Raw genomic sequence first — 16,894 nt, forward strand, 5'->3', positions numbered from 1 at the left:
AAAAAAAAAAAAAAACATGGAGTCCAGTTTGCACTGGCTGAACTCCTAACCATAGGCCAGCCCTGGAGTACGGCTGATAGACACAAATTAGTTTTGAAGAAAACTAACTTCTCCTCGCAGCACTGTCAGTTGGTTAAGGGTGGAATTTGTCCCCACTCCTGTGCCGGGATCTTGTTTGTCTTGAACTTGTGTAGCTCTTGTACATGCTGTCAGTCACTGAGCTCTCGTGTGCATCTGCCCTATCCTGTCTGCAAACCCTCCATTGTCTCCTGGAAGTCACCCACCACCTCTGGCTCTACAGTCTTTTTCTCCCTTTTCTGTGTAGATCACTGAACCTTGAGGGAAGGAGCATGTGTGATATAGACATCACATTTAGGGCTGAGAATTCCAAAGTCTCTTTTTTCCCCATGGTGACCAGTTGTAGGTTTCTGTGTTAATTGTCATCAACTACACAAAGTAACTTCTCTGATGAGAGTTGAGCATCTGTGGGTATAATAATGGGTTATTGAGAGTCATTTTATTGCTGTTATTTAGCAGAATGATAGTAGGTTTTCCCCTAGGGCCCATGACCTATCTAGCCTCAGGTTCTTAGCCTTGCTGACATGTCAGGTATGGGTTGCATCACAAGGAGTGATCTTTAGGAAAGCTGCAGTAGTTGGTTACTCCCATAACATTCATGCCAGTATTGAACCAGTGTGTCCTGCAGGCAGCTTACTGTTACTGTAGCTCACTGAGTTCAAGGTAGGTGAGGCTGATGGGTTTTTCTCTTTTATGGTAGCATGTGTATCACCCTCCAGCACTGTGAAGACTAGACAATAGGAGTGCACTAAATGAGTACAGCTAGATTTCTCCATCTTCTATGGCATAAGAATGTAATGTCCTTTTTCACCTGATATATATTTGTTTAATTGTTTATTCAGGGACTAAACTACACAGATGAGTTACAGGACTTGCCAATTTTATTGTCTTTTAAAAAAACTTCAGCTGGTGTTAGGTAGCTGGTTCTTCCTAGATGAAACATGCCCACCTGGAGGACAGAGAAAAGATTTAAAACTCAGGGAGCAAATTCAGTTTATAAGGTACAGGAAGCTCCTCAAGCTTAGGAGTAAAAAGGCCTCCCTAGAGGGCATGTGAGTGGTGGCAGCTGCTGGGGAGAAGAGACTGATGCCTGCCTGCCTGCCTGCCTGCCTGCCTGCCTGCCTGCCTGCACGCCTGCACGCCTGCACGCCTGCACGCCTGCACGCCTGCACAGGGTGCTAGGGATGCAACTTTAGTGTGTTGTCACCTACTAGAGTGAGCTTTTCATAGCTGCCCTTTTGTCAGTCACCCGTTGTTGCGGGAAATATTAAAAATTTTTTATCTATCACCAGCCACTCTTGGGCCCAGTGACCCCACTGCCTCCATGGCTAGCCCCAAGCAGAGACCGCCCATCTTGTAGTTCTCTTGTGGCAGATTCTGCTCACATTCCCAGCCATCCACCCCCTGTGGTCAGCAGTCCCAAATCCCAGTAACCCAGTAAAATCAAAACTCTAGAGGCTTATAATTTATAAGTCAGATTTATACCAGTAAATTCTCACCCCACAGAACATCCACACAATTTGCTCAGCCAATTGATATTGATATAAATTGCCCACCTAGTTAAGACAAACTGTCCTGTAATTATCATCCCTTGTAAGTTATTCCTAGCTACCTGTGACTATTTAAAGCCACACGGAATCTGGATGTCTATCCCTTCCTCCATTTTCCTTCCTTCCCTTCTGTCCTCTCTCTCCTAGTCCACTAAGCTAGACTGGGGAGTTGCTTCTGTGGTTTGTTGCCTGTGCAAGATCTGAAATAGAGGTTTGTTTGTATCCCTACAAAGATACATTATAAGAACTTTTAGAAATTTACTTTAATAGACTTGGAAATACTTGGGCTTCGATGGTTTTAGTGGCATCTGGCAGCTGTCTTTAGCTCATCCTAGGGGAATCAGACCTGGCTTGGGCACTGTGAGAATTGTGTTGATTCTGCCTGCTGCTGCTGCTGCCCACCCTGGGAACAAGGCCTGTACAGTGAGGTGGGGGGAGTGGCCAGTGACACGCATGGAACAGTGCTATCTGCTGAGTACTGTGCTCCATGTGAGGGGTCCTCTGACAGAGGCACCTACACTGAGGTCAAGATGTCAAGGAACAGCCACACAACTGCAGGGAGGGTGGCCCTGGAGCAGTAAACAGACACAGGAGCCTGAGGTAATAATGAAGCCAGGGGAAGGCCGTGTATACCTAGTCCTGCCTTAGAGGATTCTGAGGCAGGGACATCGTCCCAGCTGCTGTGGCAAGTGCACTGAAGGGAAACCAGAGGAAGTCTGGATTTGGGTGAAGGACGAGGAGTCACAAGTTTAATTGGCCAGCATGGTAAAAGTGCAAACGGTTAGCTCTAGCAAGTAAAAGTTAGTTATATCAACACTTTTAGAACAGTTCTTAACACATTTTTCCAAATAGTCCCAACTGTGTCTAGTAATTATCCTTTGAGTGTGAATTTGCTTTTTTACACATCCCCTAAAGAAACATAACAACTTAGTCTGGATAAATGGATGGCCAAGCTTTAGGGTAGCAGTCTTGACACACTCTGGAACCAGAAAATACAAGAAATATCAGCAGCTAAAGCCCAGGCTCTGGAAGTGATGACTTAAACTGGAAACCAGAATTGGTCATTTTCTAAAATGCTTATGTGAACATCACACCCTGTATATTTTCTCTTCTACTTCAATTGTGAATTCTCACAGTGTATGAATATAGATCTCAGTTCTCCCTTCTCATTTCTTTTTTTCCCCTACTAGCCATAAGAACAGACTGCTGTGTGACCAGCTTCATTTAAATTCCCTTCTAATACTTACCATCTTTTTTTTAATTGGATATTTATTTACATTTCAAATGTTATCCCCTTTCCAGGTTTCCCTTTGCAAACTTCCTATCCCATCCCCCCTTACCCTGCTTCTATGAGGGTATTCCCCCACCCACCTATGCACTCCTGCCTCACCACACTAGCATTCCTCTACTCTGGAGCATCAAGACTTCACAGGACCAAGGGCCTCCCCTCCCATTGATAAGGCCCCTTCAACTCCTTTAGTCCTTCCCCTAATTCCTCCATTGGGGACCCTGTGCTCAGTCCAATGGTTGGCTGTGAGCATCTGTATCTGTTTTGGTCAGGATCTGGCAGAACCTCTCAGGAGACAGCTGTATGAGGCTCCTATTAGCAAGCACTTCTTGACATCAGCAATGGTATCTGGGTTTGGCGTCTGCATGTGGGATGGATCCCCAGGTGGGGCAGTGTCTGGATGGCCTTTCCTTCAGCCTCTGTTCCACTCTTTGTCCCTATATTTCCTTTAGAGAGGAGCAGTTCTGGGTTAGAACTTTGGAGGTGTGTGGCCATGCCTAACCTCTGGATATGGTCTCAACAGGTTCTCCCTCCCCTTTGTGGGATGTTTCAGCTAATGTCATCCCCGTGGGGTCCTGGGAGGCTCTTGCTTTCCTGGCATCTGGGACTTTCTGGTTGCTACTCCCAGCTCCCCATGCCCCATTGCTATATACCTCTGTTCAGAAAGTGCATACCATGTGTGTTCTTTTGTGACTAGTTTACCTCTCTCAGGATGATATTCTCCAGATCCATCCATTTCCCTAAGAATTTCATAAATTCATTGTTTTTAATAGCTGAGTAGTACTCCATTGTGTAGATGTACCACATTTTCTGTATCCATTCCTCTGCTGAGGGACATCTGGGTTTTTTCCAGCTTCTGGTTATTATAAATATGGCTGCTGTGAACATAGTGGAGCATGTGTCCTTATTACATGTTAGAGCATCTTCTGGGTATATGCCCTGGAGTGGTATAGTTGGGTCCTCAGGTAGAGTAATACTATGTCCAATTTTCTGAGGAACCACCAAACTGATTTCCAGAATGGTTGTGCCAGCTTGCAATCCCACCAGCAATGGAGGAGTGTTCCTCTTTCTCCACATCCTAGCCAGCATCTGCTGTCACCTGAGTTTTTGATCTTAGCCATTCTGACTGGTGTGAGGTGGAATCTCAGGATTGTTTTGATTTGCATTTCCCTGATGACTAACAAGATGCTTAACATTTCTTTAGGTGCTTCTTAGCCAGTTTCCTCTGTTGAGAATTCTCTGTGTAGCTCTGTTCCCCATTTTTTAATAGGGTTATTTGGTTCTCTGGAGTCTAACTTCTTGAGCTATTTGTATATGTTGGATATTAGCCCTCTATCGGATGTAGGATTGGTAAAGATCTTTTCCTACTCTGTTGGTTACTGTTTTGTCCTATTGACAGTGTCCTTTGCCTTACAGAAGCTTTTCGATTTTATGAGGTACCATTTGTCCATTCTTGATCTTAGAGCATAAGCCATTGGTGTTCTGTTCAGGAAATTTTCCCCTGTGCCCATGTGCTCAAGGCTTTTCCCCACTTTCTCTTCAATTAGATTCAGTGTATCTAGTTTGATGTGGAGGTCCTTGATCCTCTTGGACATGAACTTTGTACAGGGAGATAAGAATGGATCAATTTGCACAATTTTACATGTTGACCCCCCCCCCCAGTTGAACTAGCACCATTTGTTGAAAATGCTGTCTTTTTTCCACTGGATGGTTTTAGTTTCTTTGTCAAAGATTAAGTTACCATATGTAGCCATCCAGTGGCTTATGGTCAAACAGGTTTCACCCTAAAAAGCAGGGCTGGAAATGAAAAGGAGGCAGGGTTGGGGGGAGGGCGGTGAGAGGAGAATGAAGCCAAGTCAAGATTCTAATCAAGGCTCCAAGTGTAATATTCAACACTGCATTTATATAGGGAAAGCCCATAGAACCTATCCTTTGTTTTGCAAAGCAAAATAAGTGGGGCAGTCTAATCTTCTAAGTTCCTGTGAGAACTTGCATGTGTAACCAAGGCAGATGACTCCACCACCGTCGATGAGGTCCATTGTGACAAGCACTCAAGGTCTGTTCACTGCTCAAGGCTGGGAAAGGCAGGCTCAAGGCTGGGAAGGAAGGCTACAACCATGGATGTGTGGGTTCATTTCTGAGTCTTCAATTCTATTTGATTGATCTACCTGCCTGTCACTGTACCAATACTATGCACTTTTTATCACTATTGCTCTATATTACACAGCTTGACGTCAGGGATGGTGATTCCCCCAGATGCTCTTTTATTGTTGACAATAGTTTTGGCTATCCTGGGTTTTTTTGTTGTTCCAAATGAATTTGCAAATTGTTCTTTCTAACTCTTTGAAGAATTGAGTTAAAATTTTGATGGGGATTGCATTGAATCTGTAGATTGCTTTCTGCAAGATGGCCATTTTACTGTATTCATCCTACCAATCCATGAGCATGGGAGATCTTTCCATCTTCTGAGGTCTTCTTTGATTTCTTTCTTCAGAGACTTGAAGTTTTTGTCATCCAGATCTTTCACTTGTTTGGTTAGAGTCACACCAAGATATTTTATATTGTTTGTGACTATTGTGAAGGGTGTTGTTTCCCTAATTTCTTTCTCAACAGTTTATCCTTTGAGTATAGGAAAGCTACTGATTTGTTTGAGTTAATTTTATATCCAGCTACTTTGCTTAAGTTTTTTATCAGTAGTAGGAGTTCTCTGGTGGAATTTTTGGGGTCACTATACTACATATCATCTGCAAATAGTGATATTTTGACTTCCTTTTTAATTTGTATCCTCTTGACCTCCTTTTGTTGTCTAATGCTCTAGCCAGAACTTCAAGTACTATATTTAATAGATAGGGAGAGAGTGGGCAGCCTTGTCTAGTCCCTGATTTTAGTGGGATTTCTTCAAGTTTCTCTCCATTTAGTTTGATGTTGGCTACTGGTTTGCTACATATTTCTTTTACTGTGGTTAGGTATGGGCCTTGAATTCCTGATCTTTCAAAAATTTTTAACATGAAGGGATGTTGAATTTTGTCAAATGCTTTTTCAGCATCTAATGAAATGATCATGTGGTTTAGTTCTTTGAATTTATTTATGTAGTGGATTACATTGATGGATTTCCATATGTTAAACCATCCCTGCACCCCTGGGATGAAGCCTACTTGATCATGATGGGTGATCATTTTAATGTGTTCTTGGATTTGGTTGGCAAGAATTTTATGTAGTATTTTTGCATCAATATTCATAAGGCAAATTGGGGTGAAGTGTTCTTTATTTGTTGGGTCTTTGTGTGGTTTTGATATCAGCGTAACTGTGGCTTCATAGAACGAATTGGGTAGAGTTTCTTCTGTTTCTATTTTGTGGAGTAGTTTGAAGAGTATTGCTAGTAGGTCTTCTTTGAAGGTTTGATAGAATTCAGCACTAAACCCATCTGGTCCTGGGCTTTTTTTGGTTGGGAGATTTTTAATGACTGCTTCTATTTCTTTAGGGGTTTTGGGGCTGTTTAGATGGTTTATCTGATCCTGATTTAACTTTGGTACTGAGTATCTATCTAGAAAATTGTCCATTTCATCCAGATTTCCAGTTGTATTGAGTAAAGGCTTTTGTAGTAGGATCTGATGATTTTTTTAAATTTCTACGGTTTCCGTTGTTATGTCTCCATTTTCATTTCTGATTTTATTAATTTGGATACTGCTTCTGTGCCCTCTGGTTAGTCTGGCTAAGGGTTTATCATGTTGATTTTCTCAAAGAACCAGCTCCTGGTTTTGTTGATTCTTTGTATACTTCTTTTTGTTTCTACTTGGTTGATTTCAGCGCTGAGTTTGATTCTTTCCTGCTGTCTACTCCTCTTGGGTGTATTTGCTTCTTTTTGTTCTAGAGCTTTTAGTTGTACTATCAAGCTGCTAGTGTAAGCTCTCTCCAGTTTCTTTCTGGAGGCACTCAGAGCTGTAAGTTTTCCTCTTACCACTGCTTTCATTTTGTCCCATAAGTTTGGGTATGTTGTGCCCTCTTAATTTCTTTATTGCTTCTTGACCAAGTTATCATTGAATAGAGTGTTGATCAGCTTCCAAATGTATGTGGGCTGTCTGTTGTTTTTGTTGTTATTGAAGACCACCCTTAGTCCATGGTGATCTGATGGGATGCATAGGATTATTTCAGTCTTCTTGTATCTGTTGAGGCCTGTTTTGTGACCAATTATATGATCAATTTTGGAGAAGGTACTGAGAAGAAGGTATATTCTTGTGTTTTAGGATGAAATATCCTATAGATACCTGTTAAATCCATTTGGTTCATAACTTCTGTTAGATTCACTGTGTCTCTGTTTAGTTTCTGTTTCTATGATCTGTCCATGTTGAAGTCTCCCACTATTATTGTGGGGCATGATGTGTGCTTTGAGCTTTAGTAAAGTTTCTTTTATGAATGGGGGTGCTTTGCATTTGGAGCATATATGTTCAGAATTGAGAGTTCTTCTTGGTAGATTTATTCCTTTGATGAGTATGAAGTGTCCTTCCTTATCTTTTTTGATAACTTTTGGTTGAAAATTGATTTTATTCGATATTACAATGGCTACTCCAGTTTGTTTCTTGGGTCAATTTGCTTGGAAAATTGTTTTCCAACCTTTTACCCTGAGGTGGTATCTGTCTTTGTCACTGAGGTGTGTTTCCTGAATGCAGCAAAATGCTGGGTCTTGTTTATGTATCCAGTCTGTTAGTCTATGTCTTTTTATGGGGGAATTGAGTCTATTGATGTTAAGAGATATTAAGGAATAGTGATTATTGCTTCCTTTTATTTTTGTTGTTAGAGATGGAATTATGTTTCTGTGGCTATCTTCTTTTGGGTTTGTTGAAGGAAGATTAATTTCTTGTTTTTTCTAGGATGTAGTTTCCCTCCTTTTGTTGGAGTTTTCCATTTATTATCCTTTGTAGGGCTGGATTTGTGAAAAGATATTCTGTAAATTTTGTTTTGTCATGGAATGTCTTGGTTTCTCCATCTACGGTAATTGAGAGTTTTGCTGGGTATAGTAGCCTGGGCTGGCATTTATGTTCTCTTAGGGTCTGTATAACATCTACCCAGGATCTTCTAGCTTTCATAGTCTCTGGTGAGGAGTCTGGTGTAATTCTGATAGGTCTGCCTTTATATGTTACTTGACCTTTTTCCCTTACTGCTTTTAATATTCTTTCTTTGTTTAGTGCATTTGGTATTTTGATTATTATGTGATAGGAGGAATTTCTTTTCTGGTCCAGTCTATTTGGAGTTTTGTAGGCTTCTTGTATGATCATGGGCATCTCTTTCTTTAGGTTACAGAAGTTTTCTTCTATAATTTTGCTGAAGATATTTACTGGCCCATTACATTGGGAGTCTTCACTCTCTTCTATACCTATTATCCTTAGGTTTGGTCTTCTCAGTGCGTCCTGGATTTCCTGGATGTTTTGGGTTAGGATCTTTTTGCATTTTGCATTTTCTTTGACTGTTGTGTCTATGTTGTCTATGTTATCTTCTACCCCTGAGATTCTCTCTTCTATTTTTTGTATTCTGTTGGTGATGTTTGCATCTATGACTCCTGATCTCTTTCCTAGGTTTTGTATCTCCAGGGTTGTCTCCCTTTATGATTTCTTTATTGTTTCTATTTCCATTTTAGATCCTGGATGGTTTTGTTCGTTTCCTTCACCTGTTTGGTTGTGTTTTCCTGTAATTCTTTAAGGGGTTTTTTTGTTTCCTCCTTAAGGGCTTCTAGCTGTTTATCTGTGTTCCCCTGTATTTCTTAAGGGAGTTACTTATATCCTTCTTAAGTACTCTTTCATTATCATGAGATGTGATTTTTAAATCAGAAGCTTGCATTTCTGGTTTGTTGGGTATCTAGGGCTTGCTGTGGTAGGAGAACTGGGTTCTGATGATGCCAAGTAGCCTTGGTTTCTGTTGCTTATATTCTTGCCCTTGCCTCTCTCTAGCCATCCGGTTATCTCTGTTGTTAGCAGGTATTCCTGTCTCTGACCGTGGCTTGTTAAGCCTGTGTATCAGCACTCCTGGGAGACCAGTTCTCTCGGGGAGGAATTTGGGTATGGAGAGCTGTGGCACAGGGTCAGCTCTGGGGCGCAGTCAGAAACCAGTAGTATCCCGTCCCAGGCTGCTGCTCAGTTCCTGTGTCCTGATGGCTTGGGATGGGTCCCTCTTGGGCCAGGAATCTGAGCAGAGGTGGTAGTCTTTGCTTTCAGGTGTGTCAGTACTCCTGGGAGACCAGCTCTCTCCCGGCTGGACCCAGGTATGGAGAGCTGTGGCACAGAGTCAACTCCGAGATGCAGAATGCTTACCAGTTTTAATCAAAACATTTCCAAGGTTCTGACCCTTGAGGAGCCTTAACAACTTAACTGCCACTGTGGTTCTCTGACTTTTACAAAGCAAGCCAACACCTTTGCTGACATAGGGCCACATCATGACATTCACCTTTGGCGACTGAGCAACTCCTTGGTCTTGCTGTGCTTACATTCATTCCTACACATCACCAGTTTCAGTTAATTATAAATGTAAAATATTTTTCTGGACTCTTAAGTTCTTTTCCATTGGTCTATGAGTATCATTATACTACTACTTCACAGTCTTGTTTTGTTTTTGTTTTTCTTATTTTTTTTTATATGAGTACACTGTAGCTGTCTTCAGACACACCAGAAGAGGGCATGAGATCTCATTACAGAAGGTTGTGAGCCACCACGTGGTTGCTGGGAATTGAGCTCAGGACCTTTGGAAGAGCAATCAGCACTCTTAACCTCTGAGCCATCTCTCCAGCCCCTGGCTTTGGTTTTAACTGGGTCTCATGTAGCCCAGGCTGGCCTGGAAACTCCCTAGCTAGCCAAGAATGACCACCTGCTTCCATTTCTCAGAGGCTGGAACTATAGCTATTTCCCTAGGCTTACTACATATATCTCTAACTGTAATCAGGAAGCATAAACCTTTCAGACTTGTTCTATCTCAAGATTGCTTTTGCTGTTCTGGGTCCCTTCCGTTTCCATATGAAGTTTATATTAGTATGCCAGTTTCTGACAGTAAGCAAGCTGGGATTCTCATAGGTATTATATCTATAGAGTACTCTGAAGAGAACTGTCTCTGAATATTATGAAGTCCTAAACCTTGAGCATGTAGGAGCTTTTCACTAAGTCAATGTTTACTTTCTTCTGGTAAGCAATGCTTTAGTGATCCGTTCTTACACTGCTTTGACTATGGCTTGTTCCTTTTAAGGCTGTTGTTTTCAGAATGTTCACACTAGTGTATAAAACTACAGGTCACTGTAAGTAACTGGTACCCTATAACTCTAAAGCTAGAATTAGCGGTTATAAATGTCGGTCCCTTCCTAGCACTAGTGTAATGAAGTAAAGGTGAAAGTGAGAACTGCTCTGTTAGTGTCGTCTGCAGCTGTATTTCCTCCTTTTAGTCAGATGTTCACTGTTTCTTTTTCTTGCCCATGTATCTGATCCAGAACCTCCAGCAGGGTGACTAGGAAATTAGGCAAACATCTTACTTGTCTTGCTCATGGTCCTAGTGGGAAAGCACATGACTTTCTCACACTGAGGAAGTTGGTTTCTTGTTCATTAAGTACTTTGATCACAAAGAACTGTTGGATTTTGCCATGGTTTTTCTATATCATTTGACACTATTAATACTGTATACTACATAATTGATTATAATAAACTAATCTTGTATTTCCAAGGTCAATTCTATTTGGGAATTATATGTGATGCTTTTTTATATGTTAGTAGAGTCAGTTTTCTACCATTTTATTAAGGATTCTTGTATTTGTATCTCTTTGAGACATTGATGTATTAATGTTATCAATGTTCAGTTGGTTTTGGAATCAGGATATGTTGACTTACAGGGTGAGTTAAGAAGCACTGTCTCCTGCTTGCTTCAAAAAGCTAAGGGTAGTGTGTGTTGGTTCTTTGCCATCGCAGGAGTTTGTGGTGAGAGCACTGAAACAGGACAAAGCCATTGCTGAGATAATGGGCATTCTAAATGACACTACATGGGAACAAACACCTGTTTCAACGCAGCATTTGATAGCCATTTGTTCTCTGGCCTGCACTAACAGCAGCCTCCTTAACACGGAGCAGAGGGAATTCCTAAGGGAAGACCACAAGTAGGTCTGTCTTCCTTTAAAATTAGAAAACGGGAAACCTCTAGACAGTAAGTATCTTAGGGTTTCTACCCCTGTGAAAAAACATATTGACCAAAAGCAACTTGGAGAAGAAAGGGTTTATTTTGTCTTATGCTTCCAGGTAATGGTCCATGATGGAAAGAAGTCAGAGCAGGACCTGGAAGTAGGAACGGATGCTATTTACCAGCTTTCTCCTTGTGGCTTATTCAGCCTGCTTTCTCGTATGCCCCAGGACCACCTGCCCATGAGTCCACCACCCACCATGGCATGGGACCACTCGTGTCAATTAATCACACAGATAATATAGGCCAATCTGATGGGAATGTTTTCTTGATTAAGATTCCTCCTTCCCAGATGCCCTCTTCTTCTGTTGTATGGACATATACTACCCAGCCCAGTAAGTGTACTCTATGTCTAGAAGGGAGCAGAATTGCTCTGCCCTGGGCCTTTGTCTCAGCCTCTATACACTGAAGAACTTCTCATTGCTGCTAAGGTCCAGAATGAGCATTAATCATTCTCCATTCCCCTCCATCTTTCCATCAGCCTCTATTAGGTTTACATGTGTATTTATTTATGTGTGTATTTTATTTATGTTTTTAAAATAAATTACCAAATCCATACCCCATTTCATCTCTTCTGATTCCTATCCTATCTTCCCCACAACTGTTCCTTCACAAACACCTGTTTCAATGCAGCAGTTTTTGTTTTGTTTTATTAACACCCTGAATCCATGTAGTGCAGTCAGTATGTATATGACTGTGGGCTCACCTACATGCTATATTCAGAGGCCACATCCTTGAAGAAAAATGACTCTTCCTCCCCCAGTAGCCATTAGTTGTCAGTAGCTCCTAAGCTTGGGATGGGACTTCTTGGATTTGTCTCCCAATGCTTACATCTTATATGGGTTTGATAACATGCAGTCAAGCTCATATGTATGACAGCTTTCTCTCGTACAGAAACTACAACTGTTTTGCAACTATCCATTGATCTCTGCCCCTTACAATCTTTCTAATTCCTCTTCCACAATGATCCCTAAACCTTGGAGTGATGGGGTATAAGACTGTGTGTGTGTGTGTGTGTGTGTGTGTGTGTGTGTGTGTGTGTTACACATAGAGGTAAGCACTATCCTCTTTGAGACTGATCTCTCCTCCCCTAGACTGGAGAGACCCAGATTCATTCTGTAGGCTGGCTGGCCCATAAACCCAAAACATCTCCTGCCTCTACCTCCACAGCATTAGAAATGCACCCCTGGCACCACATCTGATATTTTTATGTGGATGAGTGGTGAGCCCATTAGCACTCATTTTGATCCCCATTGTCTCCATAAGCTGAATATATTACTCTTAGTTCATACAGGTTTCTGTTCAAACACGGTGTCTTTCATTAACATCATATGACTTGATGATGTTTTTTTCAGTCACTACTCTAATGAAATAAAGATAAAAGCAAGGACTGCTATGAGTGGAGAATAAATTAGAAAATGAATGGGGAATGAATTAGAAAATGGATGAAGCCTAAGATCCAAAGTTCATATTAATGAACCGTTGGTTTTACCATGTGCTGGCCTTTTTTCCTTTAAGTCCTTGCCTATGCAACTGTTACTTCACAGCACCATGCCAGCCCATCCCACACAGCTCTGTTCTCATTGATATCACTTGGAAGAAGTGTTTCTGTCTCAAACATCATGAGACCTCAACCAAACCAGCAGGCCCAGAAGTTTTATATCAGCGGTATTCTGTTTAATGAGCTCAAAAAAAAAAAAAAAAAGAGATGCTAAGACAAAAAAGATCTAGCTATGCTAATCTATTTTATCATCACTAATAGAATGCCTGAGGCAGACTAACTTTAGAAAAGAGATAGTAAGTTCACAGTTCTAGAGCCTGAAAGGTGTGCGTGAGCCTCAGCATTGCTGGTGGTGAAGACCTCAGGATCCCAATAACAAGCACCGCTGGAGGGAGACTTCACACTTGGAATCAGGAAGACAGGGAGAAACTGGAGTCTCAAAGTCCCATCTGAGGGCATACTTCCCATTGACCTAGGTCACACTGAAAGGTCCACCACCAGCATCATCACACAAGACCAGGCTTTAACACATGATGCCTTGGAAGACAGACCCTTGCATACTGTAGCAGAGTTGGTAGTTGGTTCCAAACCTAGGACCCATGCGCCTCTTCAGGGAACACCATGGAGGAAATTTTAGATGTACTGGAGTTTCCCAAGAGGTAATGATTCCATTACCTCTTGACTGTAGAGGATCCTGGCAAAATCTCTACTAGAATCTGCGTTTCTGATGAAATGCCCATTTTATTTTAGTTGCAATTTGTTTTCTTTTGGAAAACTGTTTCAAGAATTGTGTTTACCTCTGAGAGCTTCATCCGAATCATCTCTGAATTGCTGTAGTTTTTTATTGTTTCAGAGCTGATATTTATTCTAACTCTAAATAGGAGGAAGTGGGTGGAGCCTAAGAATAGGCAGTACACCAATTCCGGTGGGCCTTGAACTCTAGAGTCCAAGTCCTGGGCTGGGAAAATGGCTTAGGAGTTAAAGGTATCTGCAGTGTAAATGGTTAGCAAATGGACTTGGGAAAACAACTCTGGCCCCCAGGTGGGTGCACTCACAAGAACATGCATATAAAACATACACACACACACACACACACACACACACACACACACACAGAGTCCAAGTACAGTTCTCAGGAAGATTCTGTTTGGGGTGCTGGTTCACAACTATAATCTCAGCACTGAGGAGCCTACAAGTTCAAAGTCAGCCTGAGATATAGATCCTATCTCAAAACCAAAAAAGTTTAGAATTGTGATTGTAATTATAATCATTATTTTAAAAGACCTAAAGATAGTAGAGGAAAAAAACTGATTTAAGAAGAGTTCAGTTTTAGGTTTTTTTTGCACAGAAAAACTACTTTTAGTGTGGCAGCTACTGAACATATCAGATTTTATTATTCTTGACTTTTGAAAGAACCTCTTGGCACTTTACTTTGTCTTAGTAATTGACAGTCTTAATGCTGGATTTTACACACACAAAAAAAAAATATGCAAATATGACTTTCCCTGACTCATTTCAAAGAAACTGAGATCATAGTTGAAAACAGGCCTACTAAAATCAGTTTCATAAGGCAGAAGTACTACAGAGAGTGAACAGCAAGAGGCTAGAAAACAGTTAGCAAGTAGCTTTGTCATGAATTGTTCCATATTGTAACTAATGTCTGCTATTTCTCATCAGTGCATTATATGTCACATGATATTTTAAAGTTTTCTGAAGCATTCTTAGCAACAGTGAGTTTGGAGTATCACCTAACACCAGAAGGGACTTTGAGGACCATGTCAGACATAGGCTATTCCGTGAAGAAGGCTTAATTCCCAGCTAAGTACAGATATGTGTATACAGGAGAGTAAAAGATGAAAACAGCAGGCAGCTCCTGCTCCTTCTATCATAGTCCAAGATGGAGCTGCATTATAGGAGGCATTGTCATCATTGGAGGGAGCATTAGAGGGATGTAGGAGGCAGAGTGGCCAGAGAGAGGGTCAGAGCAGAGACCAAAGTGAGAGTTAGGGGATGGAGAGGTCAGGTGCACTGTGGTTCTAACAAAGCAGTCATGGTATGCCACATGTTGCCAGGCTAGGAAAGCCATTGTGTGTCCATAAATCGACAGAAACCAAGAGTCAACCTGGTTCTGGGCATACAACTTCAGTCCTTAGGAACTACAGATAATTTGTTTTTCTTTTCTTTGACATGTGATTTTAGCTATAACTTGCAAAAGGTTCCTAAGAAATTGCCTAGTAGCTCGTTGGTATTGTGGAAAGATGCAAGAGAAATAGGAACTAGGGTTCATTTTTTGAGGAAAACTTATGAATGTGAAATAAAGGAGATGATTTAGGACGTTACACTTTTAGCTTTACATAGTTTGCTGTTTCCTTGTGCCGCCGCCACGTGTTGTGAATATGCCCTTGCCACATTGAAGAAAGAGGGAGGAAAACTTGCTTCACATCCCACAGTGCTGATGCCCTTGAGTGAGAAGTTACGGAAGCCGCACTGTGTTTTCAGTCGATATTGAATGGAATTGTGAAATCTTTTCTTTTCCAGATACCCAGGCGTCCTCTCTGAGGTCCAGGAGGAAAAAGGCATCAAGTATAAGTTTGAAGTCTATGAGAAGAAAGACTAACGGAAAGATGCTTTCAAATTCTACTGCTTCCCTCCTAAAATTATGCATTTTTATAAGACCATGGGACTTCTGCTGGCTTTAGATCTATGAGTAATTATTTCTTTAGGGAGGGGTATTGGGAAGAAATGTTTGTTTTTTTGATTCTGGAAATGGAACCTATAATTCTAAACAATATGTTATCTTTTCCCATTAATCTAACTAGGTTATATTAAAGTACCTTAAGAAATATCACTTGCTATAAAGGTCTCAATGCTCCTCCCATGAAGGCCTCAAGTGGCTCCCCAGCATATGCATAGGGTATTGTGTGTACAAGAGACCCTAAAGACATAAAGCCCCTGGAGCATGAGCTGATACGGGGCCCATAGAAATAGGAACTAGACAGATAAGTCCAAAGGACAGAAATAGGTTTTAAACAGCAGAGCTGGAACTAAGACTTTAAAGAAAATTTGATCAAAGTAGAAACTGGATTATTGTATGCACATCACACTTGCAGCAGAGCTCTGCTCACTCAGACAGAAAATCAGTAAATGGAGAACTCCATTGTGTTCCATAGAGACGAGAGCAGGTGGAAGATTATGTAAGGTCTAAAACACTGAAATTGTCTGCTTCTCATCTTCAGTGAGATTCCAGGGGATAGTACAGTGACAGAACAAGAATAGGCACTTTCTACAAAAAAAAAAAAAGTAATAGCAAGCATAATAGCTACTGTTAAGAACTCAGAGATAATGAATTGAGAATGGATACTGCTTGAAATGAAAATTAAGAAGTTAGAAACTAAACTTTATAAAAATAAAAAATGAGCATTAAAATGACTTTCCTCATCTCAGCAGGGTTCATATCATCAGATCAGAGAAAGTATTTGTACCTGGCCTTGTAAATTAGTATGATCTTTTTTTATTTTCTACTTGACAATTTCATATGTGTTTTCAATGAGTCTTAATCATACCAGGTCCTCATCTCCACTTCCCCCACTACCTTTGTATCTTCTTTTTCTTTTCATAACCTTCTGAAATCATTGCTTTCTTCATGTTCCTACATATGTGCTAGCCACTGGAGTATGGGCAACCTACCAGTGGACACACACACACAAACACACAACAGCCATCAGTTGCCAATAGCTCTTCAACTGTGGGTGCAGCCTTATGAGTCTCTCCTCCATCCAGACTGGAATATGGATCTGCAGATAACCATAGCTCTGTGAGCTTGTGAGTGCAATGTCCATGCCATGTCCAAAAGGCAGCATTATATATACAGCTCTCTTTCCCAGCCTTCAGGCCTTCCATTCTTTCCACCAGGTCTTCAGTGCTCCCTGAGCCTTAAACAAGGCTATTGATATAAATGGTCTATTCAGAGCTGAATATTAAATAGTTACTTAGGCTCTACACTTTGATCAGTCATGAGTCTCTATGCTGGATTTTTTTCTCCACTGGAAAAAAAGAACTTCTCTGACCAGGGTTAAGAGCACTAATACAGGGTATAAACATAGGTATTTAGAAAGCACTCTGAAAAACTATCCACTTAACAAAACAGCAGTAGTAGGTTTGTCCTCAGAGCCCATGACTTCCACACCACAGGCATTTGACCAGTTTTACAGCACTACAGTTTTACAACATGAATTGTTGCCTACAGAGCCATCTAGGAAGCATTGTAGCCCTATTGTA

At 41.1% G+C, this 16,894-nt stretch overlaps 1 protein-coding gene across 2 annotated transcripts in view; it reads left to right on the forward strand.

Moving 5' to 3' along the window:
- The window catches only part of Dhfr (dihydrofolate reductase), a 30,211-nt gene extending 14,165 nt beyond the window's left edge, over positions 1–16,046 (forward strand). The window contains exon 6 of one of the 2 annotated variants that reach the window (XM_031360468.1): positions 11,175–11,678. In XM_031360468.1, the coding sequence (XP_031216328.1) occupies positions 11,175–11,178 (4 nt within the window). In that variant the 3' untranslated portion in view covers positions 11,179–11,678. Of the gene's footprint in view, positions 1–11,174; positions 11,679–15,154 lie in introns of those variants that run through there. The other variant, XM_031360467.1, reaches the window with a different exon arrangement.
- The last annotated feature ends 848 nt before the right edge of the window (positions 16,047–16,894 follow it).

This window comes from Mastomys coucha, unplaced genomic scaffold, assembly GCF_008632895.1.
Source record: "Mastomys coucha isolate ucsf_1 unplaced genomic scaffold, UCSF_Mcou_1 pScaffold8, whole genome shotgun sequence".
NCBI classification, from domain to species: Eukaryota; Metazoa; Chordata; class Mammalia; order Rodentia; family Muridae; genus Mastomys; species Mastomys coucha.